Source organism: Calliopsis andreniformis, chromosome 5, assembly GCF_051401765.1.
Source record: "Calliopsis andreniformis isolate RMS-2024a chromosome 5, iyCalAndr_principal, whole genome shotgun sequence".
NCBI lineage: Eukaryota > Metazoa > Arthropoda > Insecta > Hymenoptera > Andrenidae > Calliopsis > Calliopsis andreniformis.
Window position 1 is genome coordinate 3,474,236 of NC_135066.1, and position 23,793 is coordinate 3,498,028.

Genomic DNA, 23,793 nt, shown 5'->3' on the forward strand with positions numbered 1-23,793 from the left:
CGAGGTGTGGGTAACGCGGCTGGAATTCCATTAGAAAATTCCTACGTGCCCGCGTTCTGACGCGAACCCCCGTGAACTATGCGCCACCCCTGTCAATTCTTCGTGGAAATTCATAATTCTGCGATCGGGCAACCACCTAAACGTGATCTTATAAAAAGAATATTCTTCAGCAATAGATATCAATAAATCCTCGTGAAAATGAGGGGTCGAAATGAAACGGGAATAAAGTCTGCCGTGAACGACCGATAATTAAACGGGACGAGCAGCTGGAGGCTCGAACACGACGACGTTTCGGATATTAAAGGTTGATTTAGGGGTTGCTGGGGACCAAGGTGTCTGCTTATGAGTCGCGAGTCGAAGTCGATTCGTTGTCGACCACGTCGAGTGGTCGTTAAATATTCCAGTACACCACGGAACGCTCCGCAGCCTGTTTATTTTCTAAACAGCCGACGAACAACGCAAGACTATTTCCTTTAATTGTTAATCCGCATGGCAAACAACGTAGGCAAATATTGCGCTGGTGGATGCGTTAATTTCACGAGACGCAACGACGTGCGCGCAATTCCGCCCTCTAAAAACACTTTACTAGGGGAAGCCAGAAAATTATCAAACATTCAGCTACCTCTAGAATGGAACGCATCATATACACATTACGTCTTTTCCTCGGTTTTTTACTCAATATTTAATTTGAATACTTCCGTGGCAATTCAAGCGTCTGCGGAACTTTTTTCCGCTTACGTTCTCGAAATTACACGGAACTATGATTAATGAAATAAATCCTCGGCGCAAAACCGCTTTTCCCGACGATCGTGCACGCGTGACGTTTACTCGCGACGCGAATCACGCGCTCCGATGAGGCGTCCCGATGTCTGACTATTGATCGGCCTGTTCCACTGTCGGGCAAGCCCATTAAACTTTCACGTCACGCAGGATTTTTTCGCAGTTCCCCGTTACACCGATCATGAAAGTTGGTTCCGATCGACGGGCAAACGTCACTTTCACGAGGGCCAAGCACGAAATTCGCTCGCGGCTCTGACAGAATCCGACCATTACTGAATACCGCTGTTTGCTCTCCACCTGTTCTTTCTGTGCACATCTGCTAACAGATTTCAAAGCTTTACGTTCCGTATTTGCGCTAGATTTTTGTTAGATTCAACTGTGATGTAACATCGTGGGTCTTCCTATTCCGTTAAAGGGCAATATTTGAAAAAATCGATAAAAGTTAATTATGGAATGCAGTTTGACGTCAGTATCATAGCGAGTGCAGCTTGTTGCAATTGGTTACAACTATCCATAAAAATACTGGGAAGTGAAGTTGTACGATAGAAGAAATTGATGCAAAAAATAGAGGATCCAAGATGATTCGTGAATGACGTAAAGCGTCTGATTAATTACAAGGCAATTCCACTTGGCCACCGTCTGAGAGATAGTTCGTCCACGCTACTGTCCCATTTACCTTCATTTAATCCGACTTGGACGTCCAGCCAATGGTGCCTCTGGCCCTTGATCCTCCGTCTAAACTGTCTAGTTAGTCCGAGTGTAACCGCAATTAGATATGCGCGTCTTGGCCCTTGTCACAGAGAAGGTTAAACCGAGTTCCTGAACGAACGATTTGTCTCCCTTCACCCTAATCTCTGGCCAATTTATATGGAACTTCCTAATGGAGACGAATGCACTTAACTTTCACCTATATGACATAAAACGTAGCGGTCTGGCCTCGAGTTGACCTCGCACGAACTTCTTTCATGGCCGAACCGTGTTTCCCGTAATTTGTCTTCTTTTCTGTGGAAAACAGCGTCGCCTTGTCTTCTTAAATAGTTAACGAAAAGTCCAGAGTGTCACGAACGGTGATAAATCCCAATTCTAGGGTCTGATTACATCGTACTCGGGTCAGATCGCGATAATGCGTTCCACGAGGTTAATTATTACAGTGCGCGGTTGGATAGCGACACCGAGTCGCTATGTCTGCTTCCCTCACGACACTGCTTTCCATCATCTCCTTGCTAGTAGTTCCTCTTACCACAAGACGATGGAATTCTATTTATAGAAACGCGTTGTTTCATTTATGCCACCCACTAATTGGAGCGTGCTGGCATAAAGTTCCTTGACCTTTCATTTTATTTCCATGGATTTAACTATTCTCTTTTCATCTATTTACAATTTGTGAACTATTTCTTTCTAAAGTGAATACTACTGGTGGTAGATGGGTTTAGAGTTGAAGTGTATTTAGTAGTAAGAATATTTCTAAGTTTTGAGTGGTAAGGATTTTTATTCAGTGTGTATATATATTAGTTATCTATGTGAGTGTATGTTCCTCAGATTTTTCTTTCTGAATAGTAGCACTAGTTCCACACTTCAATCAAACTTAACTTACACGAAGTTAATTATGTCCAAACTTAGCTACTCCCACGCGAAGATACATATACACTTTCCTATGAATCACCACAGAACTGTAATCAGTACTAAATTACTAAAACCAATTTGCTGTCCAACTTTTCTCGGTTTCCATCGCAGCCAAACTTGACGAACTCCTAGCGACTATCTATTCCTTTCGACCGCAGATACGAAACACAGAATCCACTGGTCAAACCCAACGAAAATCAGTAACTTAGCTGTGAGGGAACGAAGCCAAAACTTGGCTTGCAATTCGCAAGCAAGAAGCGATTTCTGCGGAGGAAGTCGATGGTAACGGTGGGCAGGATCGCGTGACGGGGTCGAGCTTAGCTTCCTGGTCAAAGTTCCCGCGACTTCGGTGGATTTCTTAGGAAATGGTCCACCAGAGTAACGCGTTCAAGCAGCTCGTTTAACTGTTCGACCCGTAACTGCTTGAGTTACCCGTGTACCGACAATTACGTTCCAACTTCTTGCTCCAGCGAGTCGATTGTTCGATCAGATTATCTCGGCGAACTATCGATCTTTCGCTGGGTCGCTTGTCACTTCGTGGATGTTGGATTTTGGCCGATTACTCCTTGGCTAACCCTACCTACGTTCAGTTTTCCTGTTACTGCAATTGCTAGTTTTCGAGCTCCTGTGATTAATGTTCGACGTGCTGGGAAGCTTCGAGCTTTCAGAGTAGAAGAATTTACTGTCGTATTAACTCCAGGAGACATCGAAAATTGTGTAAACAGTAGAATTCTCTTATTTCGAATGAAGTAAGCATTTTCGAAATCTTGGAATAATTAAACATATCGTGTCGAATATCTGAGCTTTCGATGCAATTCCCTTCGCAAGAATTTCAGCCATTTTCAAGTGCATCTACCTCTCAGTCCACAACGTTTCCGAGTACCCATTCATGTTCAGCTACGTCTATGGACCAATTGTTTCCCATCGCGACGAACATTGTTGTCACTCGGACCAATCATCTCGCGCTGGGCATCACGTCGACGTTCTTCAAGATTCCTCGACGTCTTAAGTCGAGAATCCTTCCCTCGAGGATGACGCTGAAACAGTACAACGTCCTCGAAGGAATCCAATAATGGTGGTGTTGCTAGAACGATCATTTCTGAGCTGCTGTCGAACAGTTTCTAGGTGGCCATGACCTACGTTTCCCTCACGGTTTTCCACCAACTTTTCTTTAGTTCTCACGAATAAAAATATCGTGAAACACGACACGTAACATTTCAAGAGATACACTGCGCCGATATTGGCTGCTGCAATCGAGACACTTCTGCCAAATGTTTGTCTTTCTTCGAGGGATTTCTTTATCTCTTCTTCTCGTTTCTTGCGTTTTTGTTTGTTTTCTGCGTTCTTCTTGAAGTTAAGAAGTTCGCAGAAACTTGTAAGAACTAGCAAATCTTGTTAGTGTCTTAAGGATAAACAATACAATGACTCATAAATTGCTTATTTACTATGTCTTGAAATTATTTAGAGGAATTGGACTTTACTTGCAGTATCACTTTTTTATAAGATCAAAGTGGATGAGCACGCAAATAGCTCTCGGCAACGTGTCCCTTCTTACCTGATACTCACCAAGAGCCTATCGTAAGAGGACAATACATGTTTTATTTGATTTTTTATCTACAACTTTTTTAAAATTTTATCCACCACTCTCTAATTCTATTCATCACTTCTCACATCCAGATAAAATTACACTAAACTGCAAAGATTTAAAAAATCGTAGAACTCTCGCAAACTTCCTCCGAATTACAGATATTCACGAAGCCCTAATGGACTTCGCAAGTCCACCTCATTGAACAGAAGTACCTTGGCCCGATTTCAGTTAATATCCTTATCGCAGGCAGCAGTAGACGTTCGTTTTTCTCTTGTCCAATGTCGCCTGACGCAATTTAGGAGATCGTTTCCCTAATGCTGTTTAAATGCACGTTCTTTGTCAGCCGGTCGCGGGCGGCCCACTATTTTATGCATGTACCTCTGGTCACGTTAGCTGCCTTCCCGGTTTTTCATTTGCTCGAGGAAGTCGCCGCGTGGCTTGGAGAATTCATGCAGTCGTCGACCTGGAGGCATTCCTTAGCCCGTGAGGGCGGCCAGGACAAAATGGGGGCGAGAACGACAAAAGGAAATTGCATCGGGCAGCGTTATTTGACTGAGGATAAATGCAGGCTGGTCTGGAATTTAAAAACGTTCGAATTAAAAGTCCTCGGCCAACGATGCTCCTCCTTTTCGGCATGGATGGCCCACTTTCGACCACCCTCGAAGGACTACCATCCCTTATTTGGTAGAAGAAATTCGATTACGCGAGCGTACTTTATCGTTCTTTTTACCTTCGCGCTCGAATTCCTTTTTCCGCTTGCGGCTTTTTTATCGGAACCAGCCTCCCCCTGTTTCGACGCAATTTGGCTTTATCTCGTTCTCCGTCGGGAGGAGGGGAGAAAAATTTCATAATGTAAAGATCCGGAGCGATTCGTGGAGAACGAGCTGGGTAACGAAATTCCGCTACGAGTTTCCGCGAGTGTCGTCGCCTCGTTGCGATTTCAATACCGAATTTACCGATCTTCCTTGGGAAAGTTTAAAGTAACGAGACGAAGGAGGTAAAGCGAGCTCCTCTCCAGCCCCTGCGCCCCGTATTCCGTTGTTATTTTAGAACAACGTAATTTCAAACTCGCCCGCCGCCGCGTTATTTCCGCGAGATAATTTCGAAACTTTCCTCTCCGCGGAATATATATTTCTTCCCTCATGAAATTCCCCCTCCCCATTGATCCTTTCGCTCCGCAACCCTCTGAGAGGCAGTAAATAGCGGTGTCTTAATTTCCCATTTCCATTTTCATTTCGGTCTCCCCGCGGGGGATGCTGCGTTACCCCTCAATTTATTATTTATTCATTGGAAAATGAACAACAACGGTATTTTATCGATGGAATTTTTCACCACGCTGTGTGCATTAAAGCTAGATGATCTAAGGGTGCTGTGCGCCGTTCGACGAGCCCATTCATTCATATTTAAGCGACTTTTTTTCGTTCGGTTCGAAGCTGAAACCGAGATTGGGATTTATCGTTATAACTCAATGGGGATACAGATATTTCTCTTTTCTCTTCGAAGGATTGTTGCTAGCATCCCTTCGCGCGGAATGATAATCGACGTTGCTGGAATTTCAAGTCCAGTAAACTTCGTAACTAACTTCTTCCTTCTGTTACATTTACTTCAAGAAGTTCTTTCAAACCGGGCGAAATAAATAGCACGATCCATTTATTTGCATCTGCTTCAACGTGAATTCGATCAGAGTAATCCAGATAATTCCATCCATTAATTCAGCCTCAAATAGAGTTCGATGTTTTCGTCGATTTCTCATTTCACATCCGTTTCTATCCAACCAAGAAGAGTACTTGTACCGAAGCACTACTGGCAATCTCGCGAATTTTCCGATCGAGGAAACGGAGGCGCGTTCTTCCTGCTCTGCGAGAACCAGACGCAGCTTCAATTCCAGCCTGTCTTCTGACAGTGCACACAGGGGATAGAAAAGGTTGAAAAGGAGGCGAAAGGTAGAGAGGAAGATAAGAACGCCAGGTATCCTTCCAGCGTCCCAGAAAACGGACTCGCGTATGCGTGTAGGATGGATACATCGTTTATGGCCGACATAAAACTACACTTTTGCATTTTCTGCGAAACACGGTCGGCGAGTCGACCTCGTACACGCGAAGTAGCATTATAATGTATGACGCGACGCTACGCCTGGTCTCGTCGCGGGGGGCATTAAAGTCGGGGAAAGAATCGCGTACAGATAGGGGGGGTGCTGAAGCGAGCAACGTAGCAACCTTCTGGAGTTGAGGCTCAACCATTAGGGGCGTGGAAGGCATCACTGATCTAGGCATTCTCGTTAATTTTCGAGCGCCGAGACGAACACTCATTGAAAGAACGTCTTCACTGCGATTAATATTGCAGTGCCTCGGTACTTCTTACTGCAGACTCTAAAATGCAAGCTTAGGAGGATTTCAGGTGCTTCTTGCGCAAAGTGGTCTACAATTCGCGCGAACTTGGTTGCGCTAGCTTTTCTACATTTGAAAATACAGTAGAACATTGATTAATCGACGCCAGAGTGAATGTAAAACTGTAATTTTCTTTTGATATCTAGTTTTCTGTATTTTTTAGACCATTAGGAAATGATGCTTCAAGTTTTGCTTCATTTTACATTATACCTTAATTAAGAAGTACAAGATGTCTTAACTTGTTGTTTCAATCCAAGGGGGTTGAACTAATGAAACTTTCTTCCTCTGAGAAAATAAGAGAAGAAAAAGTATATCCATAGTAAGGATAAGAAAATTGAGGTTCAAGCTTCGAATGCCAATGCTTACTTCGAAAATAAAAACATACTTGACTTGTATCATTTCCTTTAAAATTAAAATTACAGATAACCCAGGTCTGCTTATTCGAGATACATCCTGTGTGTATTTTCAAAGAAATATCCCACTTTTAGAAATATTACGACTTTCTTGGCCCTCTGTCTTACTGTTAGTAATAGCGAGTACGAGTAAAACGCTAACGCTATTTTCCATGGTTTAGGGGAAGAATCGCGGAACTAGGGGCAGCGGTCGCGTGGAATTAATTATTAAAACTAACGGGGAAATTCACGAACGCGGAGAAGGTTTTCCCGACGACGTTAATTGCATCGCGCGACGGCTGCACGTGCGAATTATACTTTTTCACGAGTTGAACACGGTCACGCGGGCCAGCCGCGTTGTAACGCTATTCGTCGACCCGCGGGGACCAAACTTTCCACGTACTTCATAAATGATGCGTCTACGGTTCGTGTTTGTCCGGCTGCGGCGTGAAATGGGAATAAAAGAATCAAGCACGTGATAAAATAAGCATGCAGCTGCAGTGCGAACACGCAAGTCCTGATTCAGCTGCTTGTGGTACACTGTACTTTTACTTTTCGTAATCAGTTCGATTGTCTGACACTTGTTGGAACTCTGGGACTACATTTTGTATGGTATCTATGTGTACCTCTGTGAATATACCTATACGTACTAAATACTATGTCTGATGAAAAGAAGGCAGACCTATTAGCCAGTCAGAGCCCTTCTCATCTTTTCATCGTTCAACACTAGATCTTCCTAAAAATTAAGATCCTGAAATTGAAGCAAAGCAGAAGACTTCCAAAGTTTGCAAAAGTAGAGTTCTCAAAAATTTGAGACTCTGTAAATTCACTCCCTCTTTGATTGACCTTCGTCCCTCTCCCAGCAGCTCACGTCTTCGGCATCTGCGTCCCAGAGGGCATCAGACGATCGTTGGCAGTAATAATCGGGTCCTCTGAAAATCGTGAGGGAATTTGCGGGCGCGACGTTGCTGCGTCGGTAGCGTTCGGCCAGCGTAATACGGAATTATGCAATTCGAGTAACCGCATTTCCATTATGCAGTATTTACTCGCGGCCATGTATTCCGCCGGTGCAATGTGCAGTCCCACATGTAACGGATGATACAGACAGGGGCGGGAAGGGGTCCGCGGGGCTGAGGCGGTGCGCTAAGGGAGGAAGAGCAAGAAGGAAGGAGACAGGGAGAGGGAAAGTCGGGGAGGGAGAAGGAGGTCGCTTTGTGGTATGTATGCAGCTAAAACGCAAAGGGGGTACATACCTACGCGAAGAGGTTTCGCCGCTTCGTCGAAAATGAAATTACTCGCTCGTACCACTTGAGATCGCGCGTCCGACCTCGATCTCGCCGCTGATCCACCTGCCCAGATAAAATCATCGTTTTCCTCCTTGCGGTTCGTGCTCGAGGAAATTACCATTATTACGTATGTATTAATAGCGCAGCTTTGGCCTCGACCTGTCGTCCCGGGATCCTCGCGTCTTTTCTGCGGTATGTTGCTCTTCGTTTGGTGCTCGACGGAGCTGCTGAATTCTTGGACGACTTAGCGCGTACCTTCGCTACTGGCGAACACGTGTCAAGCATCTCACGCTGATTTTGGAACTTTGGAGAATCATAGGCAATCGCTAGTGAGGAAAGGGGTAAGAAAGGAGAAAAATTGTTCAAATTTAAGTAACTGGTTTTAGAGAAAAGAATTTTGAAGGGAAATTACTAGAGAAGTAGAAAGCGATGTGGATGGAGAAGAATACAATTTTCGTGAGAATTTTCCTGAAGGGGATATCCGTTTTTCCAACTCCTTTCTCCGAAATAAACACGATGGAACATTATAATTGCGAGAGGTTTGTTCCGTTCGTGGACAAAGCCCGGAAAATTGCGGTTCTCCTCGCGGTTATTCCCCAGGGAGGAAATTATTTTTACGTGGGATGGGGGTGAGGGGAAGCATCTCGGCGAGTGCGCGCGTTCGTCGTACTCTGATTCAGGCAATTTGTTTCCCATTGTTGCGGGGATATGCAGCGTGGTGTCATCAAAGGAATATTCGTCCGGCGATTAATTATCATTCCTCGAGTTCAACTGTTTTCCGATCTTTGAGGACGTGGAAAGTTCACCTTCTAATAAATTGTTTCATCTCCAATTTCTGAGTGCCTCCGTTCATAACGAAACGATTCACCATTGAAACTGACACGTGTCTCTCAACTATTACAGTTTCCCAATGTCCGATGAATTTATACCATCAAACAGTACACTTTGTCATGCTCGCAAACAATGCTTCCACGAATCGATCACTAACCGAATTGTCAAATTTTTTTGGTAGACCAGAGGAATTAGATAACACAGTGCCTGTATCGTACAGCAACAGTTCTCGAAAAAAAGTAGGACACGCGTGTTTGGAAAACTTCCAATCGCAATTGCAGATTCTGTTCGAAATCTAGTTTACCTATCGCGCGGAATTTACAAATTTCACTAGCTATAGTTGCGAAACCAAAACTCATCCCCAATGATTAACTCGGACGGCCTCCGCCTAGACTGTTGATTGCCCCGCGATGTTTCCTGCGTGCTAGAAAAAAAACGTGACCACGCTCTCATGAAATGAGCGACTAAATAAATTGCCGCGAACTTTATTGGAATAGTTGAAACGATCCTCAAAAAAATGGCCGAGCGCGGAAGAATTCGATTTCGGGGGCGTAACGTTTCGGAACAACCTAGCCCTGAATTCGGTTCAATTTAACACTGGCCAAATGGGCTACAAAATATTCTAGTGAAGCTCGAACCGCCGCAGAGAAGGCTCGACGCGGGAGCAAATTGAAGTTCATGCGAAAATCGAACTGCTCGATCCGGGCGATGCTAAAACGTTAGCCCTGTTAATTATCGACCAGCCAGGAAACAAGCTTTCTCGCTAAAAGCGATCGACACCTCGTGCTTCGTGCCCTCGTTTCCGCCCTTCTCTGGCCCTGGGCTTAATTTTATTCCGAGCAGGAGGACGGGGAGGATCGAAGGAGCGCGCGTGATAAATGAAAAGCGGTCGTCGGCAGGATGACTTAGCCGCCATAAAAGGGGTGAAATCAAGGCTGTAAATAACGGCCGGTTAAAAATATTTCATACGCGTCGCCGTTTGTATTCGGGCACAATATATACGTCACGGTAAATCACGGCTGGATGCCGCATAAATTGCGAGAATATTTTGTAATTGACGCTGATAATAAATCGCCTGAACGGCCTCGATATTGCCCGGTTATTCGCTCACTTACGTTGGACAGAATCGACTCCCCTTTTCTCTTGACTTTGCGGGGAGTTGGAGTCCATCGAGTTTCTGGAATAAATGCGAAATAATTCTCACGAAATATATTTCTCGCTGAATAATCGTTCGACAAAGCAGATACTGTAGGAAACAATTTTGCTCAAGGGGTGGATGGATTTCTGTGAATATTGAAAAATTGAATTCAATTAAAAATAGGACTACATAAAACCAGCAAAAAAATAGTAGCTTAAGGTACTAGAAATATAATTTTCCACGGTATAACTACTTTTTCGAGCTTCAATAAAATGACGGATTTAAATTCACATAACCATGAAGTATGCTCGAACATTCAGCACACAAATTGCTCAATTATGTTTTCCATTTTGCCCCGATCTCTACCAAAAATATCATACGGGCGGATGAAAGTTACGAAGCCAGGAAGTCGTGGCACCCCTATCGATTCGGTGAGCCATTACGCTCCTTAAGATGCAAAACGAATTACACACTCTATCCCGATCAGGGATGGGGCCGATCTATCGCGACAACTCCTCCAGAGCGATCGCCCAGAGACTTTAATCCCTATCAGCGACAAAGGTTATCCGGCTCTTTCATCGGATTTGCTGAACGTCGACGAATAATGGCAGGTTCGGCGAGCCTGTCCTTGGAGACCAGACGAGGATGTATCGACACGATCCAGTTCGTACGCATGTGATAGATCCATGCAGGTCGTACTGATCGCACTTGACGACATGTAGGGACTTGTACAAATTTTTTTCAGGAATATCGTTTACGGTGGAATAAAGTCCAGACTTTCCCCTTTAATTTAAAAAAAAGAGCAAGTCGCTGCGATTTTTTTTCGCAAAGTGACAGCACTTTAAAGTAGCCCCTGCATTTTTGTCGTATATTGGCATTACCCGATGTGCTGCAACAATATACGGGTTACTTCAAAGTGCTGTAACTTTGCGAAAAAAAATCGCAGCGACTTGATCTTTTTTTTAAATTAAAGGGGAAGGTTCATATTTTGTGCTGCTGTAAACAGCATCCCCGATAAAAATTTTAGCGAGCCCGTGTATCTCGTCAAACATTGCAATTTTTAGTGTGACAAACATGCTCTCAAATTTAAGGCGTAACAGTAGTAGAGGTGAATTGAACTTAAAGTTAAGCTACGGTATCTTGAAGTGAAGACTTCAAGCTTTTATTTGAGAAAAAAATCAGGATCCTAAGATGATTTTACGCGGAGTTATCGTCAGTCAAATTTGGCCAATTTTTGCTAAAAATTTTGTTATGCCAGAATTTTTTGAGCAGTGTATTTTCTGTTTTCTATAAACTCATTACTGAATCGTACGAATTTGTAGCGAGTAGATACTGTAATTAATGGCATAAGAACCTGAGGAACAAAACTGAAAGCATAGGCAAAGTTTCCTCACCAAAAATCTGTTCTTTCTTAGTAATCAATTTTCATACCTCACACAGCTAATTACTTTTCACAATACGATCGATGATACGGTGATTTCGAGAATTGGAAATCTTCAGGGAACGTCGAAGTCCGCCTGAGGGTCGAAGGTGAAAGTTCCTCGAGAAAGTTCCGAGATAAATCTCGTAGGGAGTCGTTTAAAAGTTTCTTTTAAACGGATTTCCTTTAACTCGATTCATGGCGCGGTTCAGACATCATTGACGTTCGTCGATGCCGTGGGACAAAAAATCAATATTAATCTCGAAGCGTGCTCCAGTGGGTACACAGCAGGGATTCGCGTTTAAGAACTAGAATTCAATCTACGGTGAATTGAACTGATTCGTGTAGCGTTGTGGAAGTTAGGTATATTATTTCTTTCTTGGTTACACGAGGCGTACACAATTGTGGGAGCATAGTGGAAGATAAATGAAAATTATCAAAGATGTGAAGTCATAGGAAGAGAATTTGAAACTTTTATTAATAAATAAACTCTTGTAACAGAAAACTATTGGAAAAAGATATTTTCAAATATTCGTTCTTCCTGTTAAAGGCTAATTTACCATTGAGCTATGAGGAAATAGAGACCATTGCTTCCGTCCACTGTGCACGTGTTCATAACTTACAAATATGGATCGCAAGTGAACCCATTGTTTGCTACTAATGGCAACCGCTGTAACAGCCCAGAATTGTATGTATTTGTAACACGTTGCAGGCTGCGAAACCACATTTCTATTACCTGAGATCGATATTATTGACCTACATCCCTGAATACCTAGCCTGGCAACAGCTACTTATAGAACTCAGGAAATTGCACTAAATCTGATTAAACTTGCCTAATTTGCAAATTTCGTAGTATGAAGAATTGAATTTCACGGTGCACAGCGGTGGAAAAGGAAGCCACGCAAATCACAGTAACCCGAGAATGCGACGTCGAAATTACCCAGCCACCAACGGGGGTGTGTAAATTAGTAGCCCCAATCGTCGAATCGCAATACTCCCAGCTAACGAGCCATAAAATTAACCGAAGGAAAAGAAAAAGGGTGGGAGAGGAAGAAGGAGGCGGAAAGCAGGCGAGCCACGAAATTCGGAATGATTGCTAGTCCAGACGTCGAATGGAACTGACAATCGGTTCTTCTACTTTCTCTTAATCGCCTCGAACACCGTAAGTTTCATTTACGATACTCCGCCCCCTTCGCGCAAAGCTTTCCGCCGACGAGTTGGACGTTAAGTAATTGTGCTGCTCGCGGGACTGTATCGCGCGATAACGCCGCTATTTCACGGGCTTCAGCAGTTTTCTCGCGTAATCTAAAGTTCGTGGAACATGCCCCGTGTATCGAGGGTGCTGGTAATTCTAGGGAGACGAGGAGGAACTCGAGGGGCGCGTGAAATTATCGTTGGCGTAGTCGGAACTTATTAAGTCGAATGGGACGCATGAAATATCGATGTCTGAGACTTTCGAATTTTCGAAGAGTTCAGGAAGCAGAGGAGCAGACCTTCCTCGTGATTAAACTGATAATATGAATATGGAAGAAGGCTCCCTTTTATTTATTGTTAGAATTTATTTCTGAAAGTTCCCGAATGAATAGTATATCATGATGTAATTAGCATAGGGAAGGTTGATGTTATTACAACTTTACATGGCTGACTCGTGGCAGGAACTGAGTGTCGGAAACCACTGCTTTGATCGCCTAATTGACAATTTGGAAAATTCTATGCGTACCGCAGTCACGATGGAACATCAAAGGGATTCAGAATCATTAGCGTTCCATCGCTAATAGTAATAATATTCCAATATTACTGGGTCGCGTGCATGTAATACTAAATCGAAAAATTTATCTCGTCGCAACTCAAAGCTGCGAGACTGAAATACTTAAAGAAATATTAAATGTTTCGCAATAAGATTCCTAACGCGTAATGTTAACCGCAAAGAAAATCCTCGGGTATCTCCGAACTTTTTCCATATTTTCCTGCTTCCTTTCGACGGTGAAACTGCAGTTCGGAGTTTCGGTCGCAAGATGCTGCGTGAGGATGGCTTTCCTCGGTCGTGTATGGGGGCAGGAAAAGAATAAGTGTCACAGAGATAGGAATTTCAGAATACGTTTATTTGGTCCTCTCGAGCGATCTCGATACAAAACTGGGGCAATCTTGAAATTCTCTGGCTTAAAACGTCCCTTCTAGATTCCAAAACGAGGCAAAAGAATCTTCGATTCGCGAGATCCTCTTTGTCGCATAATTTTCGAGTATCTCGCCGGAATGACCCTGATTGGTACAAACGATTTTGAGCAGAGAAAGGATCAGCGCAGCTTCGCTCGCTTTACGGGGAAATCCCCGATCAGGGATGTTTTCGAAGTAGCTTCTTATATAACACAGCTGCGAAATCGTTTTAGGGAACGATACGTGAACGTCGCTGACACGCAGATCTCTCCTAGAATTTTTCTCTTATCGGTATTTGAGAACAGAAGCTTAGCAAATCGTCAAATCTTCTACTCAAGAGTTTCTAGTTAATACCTTCGTGATTGAATTATTTCTACTAATCACTTTGCGCGTACAACCTCAAAGTTTCCTTGGCCTGTCCAGCAAGTAGAATATACCAATTATTAACTCGGTTAAAGAGGTCGGTTCGCCGCTGCAGAAGCACGACAAGAGTTATCCATCAGCGTGCTAGAGAATCTTTCGATACACGTATTTACAGTTGCTCTGGTAAACAGAAGCACTGTAAACTGCAGGATGCTCCTTTTGCTTGCCTCTAGGAGACCGTGGAGAGTTTGTCGAGCGCACGGTCGAGGCTACCCTCAATGCGGAATTATTTCTAACTCGTAACCGGAAAGCGAGCCTGGAGAATGTTTCCTCGTTGGAAGGAAGACTGTCCCCAAACTTTGAGAGCCTGGAGAAGCAACAGCGCGACGCTCTGAAAATAGGCGATCGAAGATGAAGCGCACTGTTGGAAATTGGGATCGAAAATATGGCTGACGTATCATTGGATAAATAATTTTTCTGTAAAAGTGGAGAAGGTAGGCGTTTAAGCGGAAGAAAAGTATAGAATCCCTGGGAATTAGGAAATTAGAGGGAAGTCAGGAAACCACGAAGGAGTCAATAGGAAGAAAGGGAATTTGAAATTCACGGAGGGAGAATGTAATTAAAGGCGACTTGGGGCAAGAGGAGAAAGAAAAAGTTGAAGAGCAAAGAGAAACAGCTCTGGCGAAAAAGTCTGCTCGAAAAAAGACCGACGAAGAAGCTGGGAAGAATAAAGGAACAAAGGGCTGGTTTGAATGAAAATATTTCAAAATGCATAAAGGAGTGATGCAATTCAAAATACCCTGTGGAGGCAAGCGAAAAATTGCATATAAATTACCAGTTTACGAGGAACATATACAATAAAAAGAAATGAAAAATTCGTAGACAATTCGGAGAACTGACCATTAATAATGAAAAATTGCAAGAATCATCGTCTCTTTCACCATAAATCTAAAAAACTGTTGAAGTGCATCTAGATAATTCCGCAAAGCGATATCGTGGATGCACTTCTGTAAAGATCAAAGCTGCTTTGCAATGCATAGCAGGTGGCGGGAGGATAAAAGGGAAGGACACGATTTTGTAGAAGCAAACAGCAAGTCCAGGAATATCCTTCCGAGCGGAACCAATTCCTCTGGCCGATCCCATCCTTAATCCGTCGATTAGTCACCGTTCGTGGGGACAAAGGGAAACGAGCTACAGCCAGAGCCCCGACGAATTATCGTCCTACCGAACTGATCGACTCTCGCGCCCGCCAGCGGGAGTAATAAGACGCTCGGGAACACCGGTTCAAATTGAATTTAATTAGTTCGCCGAACTCTGCTCGGGGTGAATTATAGGGAGATTTAACGCTGCGTTGGGATCGATCCAAGTCTCTTTGTTTCGAGATTGTCCCCGCGTCGAACTTCCCGCAGCCTGTTTGCCTACGACTTCCGTCAATCTCGACGCTAACCATTTCTACAAATATGAATTGATCCATAGGATCTAAGAACTATTTATCTGATTGTATCCACGTTTTTTTGAGTTTGCATGCGAAATAATTGGACATGAGACAGGATATTTTGCTGCAGGAAATAGAACTCAGAAATTAAGGTACCTAGAAAGGTGCTAGAAAATTGTAAATTTGAGTATTTAAAAATTTGATCTCTTTTTAAGCCCGTGTAGTATTTAGTTTCTTCCACGGGAAAGTTATTCTCCAGAAAAACAGTAATCACATTAATACCCTCAAGACATGGTACCTACACGCAATTTGAGGATTAGTCTCTCTCCAGAGTGACAAGCCCTCTATCCACAGTCAAGATCAGATGGCGGTGCACACTAGCCGAGATGATTTGTCTGGCACGCTCTGATTAAGGGGATCGATATTCGGACACGCGACTCTACACCCTTGACATCGCCTGAAGGACCGTCCTATTAATCCCCTGTGAAGGATTATGGATTCAATCGACGCTTACACGCGTCTCGAATCGACGCTGTGCATCGGAAGCTGGCCACATTAACCACGGGGGAACAACAAATCGCCTAGTGACCTACTTAAACCGTAATCCGAGATTCTGCGATTGATACTCGGGATTGGAGCGTTTCCGCGAACGCTGAATTAATCGAGGCGTTCATTTAAACCCCGTCAGGTGCTCCTCGCGTCCTCCCCTTTCTTTCCACCGTCACCGCTCTACGATCGCGAAATGGGATCCAGGCTAGAGCTATTCCATTACGTTCATCAATCAGTCTCGACGACAAAAGTAGAATTCCTCTGACTTACACAGATCAAACAGGCGAATCGCGGCGAAAAGGCGGGGCTCGTAGAGAGGGGTAATTTTTTATCAAGCTACTCCCTTGAAAGGGTTTCTATAGGTCTGAATTCGACCGATTGATTCCAACGAGCATTCAATCCCTGCTCGCGTGACTGTCAAGCATGAGAAGGCTTTCCGAGCCAAATCGCGAGATCTATCCAGGCCGCAAGTCGCACGCGTAAATATCGTATCGCGTTTCGAAGTTCATTTAATCCAGGCCGTGTAACCTAAACGTCCAGCACGCGTTAATCGATCCTCACCAGAGGCCCTTTCAGCAGGCGCGTCGAGGAATTGCAGTGTACGTCGAAACGAAGGGACGACTCGAAAGGGAAGACGAGCGTCGAGATTACGAGAGGGGATACAGAGTATCGGAAAAACCGTTCCACAGCGACCAATATTCCAGCCGATAAGTCTTCTATCGCACTTGTCGCGGCTTCGCTACAGCCAGGCTTTCGACCTGCGTGTTTATTTAAGCCGTTCAGACCGGATTTACCACGCCAGAACGTTTGCACCGCGAGCTCTCTGCTCTTGCTTCCGCTGCTGTTTTGACTCAGTGCCCTGTTTCGTTACGAAAAACACGATAACACGGGGATTTCGTGCAAAGAGATGGTTATTAACCTGGATACCATGATCAGACGGAGTCGGGAATTGAATATTGCGTGAGCGAATTTGGTGATATATAGGGTATGATACAGTTTACTCCTCTGAACGATGTTCCAGCTTCAGCTTAATTCCAGATCAGTCTCTGCGCCAGACTGAACGAATTGAAATCGTCAGTTATATATGTACTTACATCGTAGCGATTTATACGCTAATAGGAGAGAAAATGGCAGTCAGTTTTGTAATTTATCGCCAGCGATGCCCATTCATTATAAGCGTTCCTGAGTCGACCCAATAAAATTGTAGCATGTTGCGAAATGGAGAATTTATCGCTGATTGCCCGGCTCGTGTTATATCGATTCGGTATGTGAAAAGCAATCGAGTCCCGTTCTCTGATTTTTGTATTTCAATTAACCCCGCATAATCGGGCCGCGAAGTCTCCTTGAGTTCGCTCTGATAAATCATCGTTTCTTTGCTGCGAATCCAGGACGGGCCTACGATTAGTAGGCCATTCGAGCGCAGTCGATCGAGTCGCGGCGATATTAATTTCTGATCGATCCCCTGGCACAGGCTCAGTTGGCATCTCTAATGCGATTAATCGTCCGTTTTTTAAATTGGAACAGGAGGCTGCTGCTTATGGGGGAAAGGGGAGCACGAGCTATAAGATTACTTTTCGATTATCTGCTATAGTCACTTGTTTGTGGAATTTTAACTCTCATACATCACTTAACTTTCATACATCACTAATGGTGATGTATGAAATAATATATTAAATATATTCCTGTTTTCTCAATATTTCAGGTTCATAATTATGAACAATTTTTCGCAAATGTTTCGTGAAATAGTTGCTGACAATATACAGAGTATAGTAAGTTGCTGTAATTATGAAGTATTCAGTGCGCTGGAGACATCTCAGGCCACTGGAAGGTAGAAAATGTGTCTCGGAAATATCACGACGTTGAGCATTTACGGATAAAAAGCACAGGATCTCTTCTCCAGCGTCGTCATTCTGGTGTTTATTGTCGCATTTTGCAATTACATTCCCAACTTGCCCGGAGGCCAGTCGACGAACAAGCGTTTCATCTTTGCTTCAGTCCTCTGTTGCCATAAACGCAGTACAACCCCTTGCGAATGTTCTTCTGCACCACGCGATGGTGACGATGTGAAAAGACGTGGTAGTAAAGAGTGAGCGTGCTTTGTGCTCGTCGGGACGAGACTCATAAACGAACTGGGGGAGAATTAATGATGAGAGATATTAGGCCCACTGATAATGCTATTATATCGAACTTTTCTTTTAATAAAAATTGTGTTATCGAATTATCGGTAAAGTAAAGAAAATTGAGAGATTCGAAGCAGGGTAGCATCACCATGACAAGGTTTCAAGCTTCCACGCCGCTGACAACTGTTAACTGCATCTGTAATCTCCTCCGCCACGGACTGGTTCGTTCCGCTGAAAGTGCAGTGATTAATGCATTCCCAGTTATTGTTCAATAAGCATCGATACGCAGTTTTCGGCTGGCACGAAATTATTGCCACATCCGACGCGACTGTTATCCCGTTTCGCTTCCTCGTTAGCGTGCGATTAAAATGTTTAATTGATGCGATCCCCGTCGGGAGACATCATTACCCGCGGCAGGCAATTACACCCTTTGTCGGTGTGCTCTGCACCTTTATCCTCCGCCCCGACCCCATTATGTCGCAATTACCGCGAGTTTTATCGTCCACGATCGATGCTGTCTGACAAGAAGCAGTCTGTAATTCTTCTGCTGTGGATCGTTAGAGTTCGCTACGACGATTACAACCTTCCTGAACTCTAGGGCACTTTACCTTTCGAGACTTTAGTGGTTGGAAGGAAGCGGCGGATTCTGCTTCGGAGATGTCTTTGTGGAGATAAAGGGGAAGAGTTTCATCGTAATTCTATTAAAATATTCCCAAATATTTTCTTTAAGAGTTCTCTTAAAATGTAGAACAGGTTTGAGTTTAAAGCTCTCCTGGATTTCTCGGCACAATGAGCTTTAAAACACAGACGCAGACGATTCCTGAATTTTTTTTAGATGGAGAAGACTACTTTTCTGGGTACTTCTCTGGGCTTTTATGAAGAGAAGAGGGTGGGATAAAGGGGAAAGTATCATTGCTCAAAGGGTAATACTCTTGCACATTTAACGATATTAAATGAAATTTAAATCTTCAGTTCTTTTAGGCACCTGCGAGCATTTCTATTTTGCAAGTGGTATAAAGAAGCTGAAGATTTGCGGGACTCAGTGCAACTTGTTTCTTTTTCTGTTTTTTGGAGTCAGAGATTTTTTATTTGAAATATTCTATTTTCTGAATATTTTGTAAACCTTCTTAGAACGAGGACTGAACCCTTCACTAATAATAAAAAACACGATTTATTTAAACATAACTCTCTTTATCACAGCCATTAGTAACATTAATTTTGCTTAATATTACGATCTTCAAAACTATCAAAAATCGAGAGCAGCTCTTCAGAATTTATGCGCGCAGATTTAAATTTTCTTATTCACCGAAACTCTCGACGACATTCAGATTGACGGTCTCCTCGCAGAAGCAAAATATTTCAGAGCACACAGTACATATACCGTGAGTAGCGCATATTTTGAAAACTTCATTCAGAATTTCAAGCCATGAGCAAAATATCGGTCGGCGCTTATAATTTCAGAGCATAGAAATAGGTACAAGTCTCGCTGCATCGCACAGTCTTGTAAGAATTTTAATTCGATAAGTTCTGGATCGCGGTGCGCGCTTAAAAATTCCACCCAAGCGTGCTTCAATGAATTCCGAGGGAATATGATTCGCCAAGATTCCACGAAAAGCTTAGCCAGCTTCTCAATCCAAGCGGAAAGCCGATCGAAGTCATCGAAACGGTTTTTGGAGACTTCCTTGACGCCCTTGCAGCGACTATTGCATAGGAACCCTTTGCCTATTTCTTGCGACATATTCAAAATTCCCGAAAAATTGATTGTCATCGACTCTTGGCTCAGCAGTCCTCCTTGGCTCCCACGGCGTTTCACAAATCCTGATGAATTCAAATGAGCTTTCATCGAAGTACCTTGGGGTCACGAATGGAGCAGGAATCACGTTTCATCCTCGATTTGCGAATTTCTCGTCCCTCGTTCAAGTGGTTCGATAAATAGACTCTCGAATCGTAATTACGTTAAACAAACGCAGAGTGGACGGTGTACCTTGCAATCGAGCTACTTAAATGACTACAGTCTGACTCGAGGCTGTTTGGCGAAGTCTGTTCGTTCACGAAATCTGCCCGCTGCTCTTCTGACGAACTCTGCTGCTCCTTCAGAAAGAGTGGAACGAGTAAGACGGGGACGCCTTCTCGAGTATCACGAAACGGAATAAATGCAAATAGATAATTAGAGTTTCGGATCTAGTTTGAAACAAGCGAGCCACGAAGCTCCCTGAGGAGCGAACGAGAACACATGGAGAGCGGACACGAGGCCCTCTAATATTCCTGGACTTAATTATGATGAGGAGGTGAGTCTGGGAAACGAGCTGGTTCCGCGTTCGCAACGAGTGCTGCTTTCGACAAAAATCTTTTCAAAGCGAAGTTTTCTAAAATGTCCTCCATCCAGCTTCCATACTTTTTTACATGATATTATCACGCTTTTTCACTTTCCATTTGCTGCTTCAATTCTTCCACTATCCCTCACAGTTATTATTTTAATCTTCGTTCCTAGTGTATTTTATTCTCCCTTTTCACTACCTCGCTTTTCAGCTTCCCATTTTCCCGTACTCGTCAGAATTCAAAATATTTCGTCAACCATAGAACTCTGCGAGAGTCTGCTTTTATTTCTCATCTCAAATGGGGATATTGATTAAAAGTCACAGGATAAAAATTGTCGTTTACTATTTCGAGGACTAATATTTTATTTTAATTAAGCATAGGAGCTCGATGAATGGAAAATTGGTAGTCTGTGCATAAATGGCAGCAGGCGAGCAAAAAACGTCTGTTTCTAAGGGAGACACTCAATTTAGCGCATTAGTTTGCTCCCTCTCCACGTAATTTCCCTTCCCTCTGTTCACCTACAATGGCAAACGAATCGCTACTAACGAATTGTTTCTCGTTTTTGGTTCCAGTGGTAGAAAGCAGCGGGCAGGAGACGACGCCACGAGCCGCGCCGGTAAGTATCGCAGAATCCTAATCGTTGTCTGTTTCACTATCGAGACAAGCGTGTTCGACCAATATTTGTACCTCTGCCAAATAGGAAACTACGGTGCGCGGGGAACGTGCCCTGAATGTATCGTAAATCGTTCCTTATCCGGTCGAGTCGCGGCCTTTTTGCTCGGGAAACTGTGACAGAACCCCATAAAGCAGGGAGCTCGCCTTGCTCGTTTGCTTTGCTACGTGGACTGCAACCTTTCGTCGCAAGAAATCCAGTAGCTCGTGGACGCATGGCCATGGATAGAGTGCTGTCGCTTATGGATGAGATTATCGAAGTTTCATAGTGGTTTTCTGGGACCATTGTGGAAGCTCGCGTGTGGAATTTAATGGAATTCAATTTTTCTGGGAAGTTGATTCGACAATTTCAAAGTGAAATTTTTCGTGTAACATGTGTTTTTTCGTCGATTCAATCCCATGTAATTGCTGTCAGCGGTTTCGGGTAAACGATAAACTATAAACGAGCAAATGAACTCGCTATCGTCCTTCCATTATTTTATGCATTTGAAACAAATATCGCCGGCCACACGGTTGCAAAATCGCGTAAACAAAATGAATATCAATTAAAGTGTCGAGGGCGAACCTAATAAATGCGCCGGAATGGTCGATCGACAAATGAAATTTACAATACGCTTCGGGCACCGTCCGATAAACAAATTAAACAGAACTTTGGCAAATCGAGAAGAGTAGAATGGTAGGTTAAACAGATTCTGCAAGGGAAAGCATGCTCGATGTGAATGGAATTTGAATGATGTTCGTTTAATTGTGTATCAATATTTTCGACACACGAGAATACTATAATGGTCCCCACTAACTGGGGGGATGAAAATTTGCGAATAGTTCCGACTCGACGGAAGGAAATTAAATAAAATCGAAGCGAGCGTCCTAATCGAAGCAAATTGTCGATGAAATTGCTTGTAGAATTGAATTAAATGGTTAACTAATTTAACGATCCCGATGAGAGTATAAACGCGTTCAGGAAACGAAGTATTTTTTGATAGAGCTGTTCGAACAATTTTGGAGCTTTATTACGCAGGATGAAGCGTGGCGAGTGGCATGGGCAAGGGGGGTGATCCCTTGTATAAAATATCGAGTAAAATGTTTTCGCGAGGCCCTGACAGAGTCGATATCGAAAATTCATTGGATACCAGATTTCGTTTCGTCTGGTTTTCACGCATGGGGCAATCGAACAGGTAATATTATTTAAAAATTTGTTAATGAATCCAATCAAACCGCTATTATATTGAAATCTTCTATCCCCTTTATTCTCTTTGTACAGTATTTCCTAAATTACAGTGCGGTTTCAACATATAAAGTTATTTAAAAAAAAATGACTCTGCTATAATACAGGGTGTTCGACAAGTGTCAAATATTTTAAGAGGTGATTCTACATGTCAGAGTTGAACAAAAATAACATATACAGAGTTACTAATTATGCTAAAAATATCTAAGATTCACGTGAAATGTGTCTGACTTGTCACTTAGTCTACTGTCAGCGTATATTAGTTAAGTCAGACACCGTGAAATGAGTAGATCAAATCCTAAGAAATTAAACAGAGAAACCAGTAGAAAATCTCCTAATAAGTCAGACCGGCAGAGCCAGTAGAGTAAGTCCTAATAAGTCAGAAATCAACCCCATTTCAGACATTTTTCATTTTCGTCTTACTTTAAGGTGTAGAATCACCTCTTAAAATTTCCTGTACCTGTCAACATCCTGTATAACACCATGAACAATGAACTAGAAGCCTATAATACGGAAAACTGTACCCCAGGTTTCTAACAATAGCTCTAGACGAAACAAAGTCGTTGCTATCGATTCGTTTCAGGTTGCCAGCAACTCGGGGACGAACACGACTTTGTCGAGCAGCCATGAGCAGGTGATCGGTCGAGGTCATCCTCCCCTGTCGCAGGGCGAACGGGAACGGGTCGAGCCGATCCAGAACAAGCATCAGGAGGTCGAGGAGGAGGAGAAGGAGGAGAAGGAAGAGGAGGAGGACTACAGTGGCGAGGAAGAGAGCGGGGACGAGTACGAGGACAAGCTGAAGGCCGAGGACGAGGGCGACGACGAGTACGAGGACGAGCTGAAGGCGGTCGCCGAGTCGCACGAGGCAATGTCGAGGGACGACACTAAGAATTCGAACGCCTCGACGACAGCTGGGTCTAGCGTCGCCGATGGAGTGGCCACTGCCGCGAAGAACTTCGACTCGCAGGAGGTGATCACGGCGAACGATTCCGACGAAGATGTCGCCTCCAACGAGGCGATTACCGACGAGCTAGACGACAAATACGACCGAGAGGTTCGTGGCTTTCTGTTCTTCTACCACTCTTCATGGTTCTGCAGCAACGTTTTCTTCGTTTTCTGCGAGCGAGCACTCGGTCCTTTCGTTAGGAGGGAATTCGGCGAAGGAAACTCTCTGTTACGACGGTGGTAGCGCTGGGAATTTTTCGGGAGGAAATAGTGACTTCCTTGGCTCGAGGAAACTGTGAAGTTTCCGTTCACTGCTTTTACTGGAGCTTATTGTTTGGAACTGTGGACTATTGTGCGAGGGGATATTTTTTGTTTTGTTTAGTGGAAAATGTGACTTGATGAAGCTTTGAGAATGACCTACTAAGCTGTGGAGGTGAGTTTTGGACTTAGGAAACTTCGAACATGAACTAAGCTCTCAAAAAGTTTCTCTTTGGAGGTTCACGCTGAAGACAGGAATAGTCTGTTTAGTCAAGGGTTTATCATACACTGTCTAAATCCTCTAATGA

At 43.6% G+C, this 23,793-nt stretch overlaps 1 protein-coding gene across 1 annotated transcript in view; it reads left to right on the plus strand.

Annotated features, from left to right (window-relative positions):
- Positions 1–23,793, plus strand: part of LOC143179568 (uncharacterized) — a 126,744-nt gene that overhangs the window by 89,015 nt on the left and 13,936 nt on the right. Inside the window, exons 3-4 of the mRNA XM_076378864.1 lie at positions 20,958–21,001; positions 22,866–23,336. Of these exons, the coding sequence (XP_076234979.1) occupies positions 20,958–21,001; positions 22,866–23,336 (515 nt within the window). The remainder of the gene's footprint in view (positions 1–20,957; positions 21,002–22,865; positions 23,337–23,793) is intronic.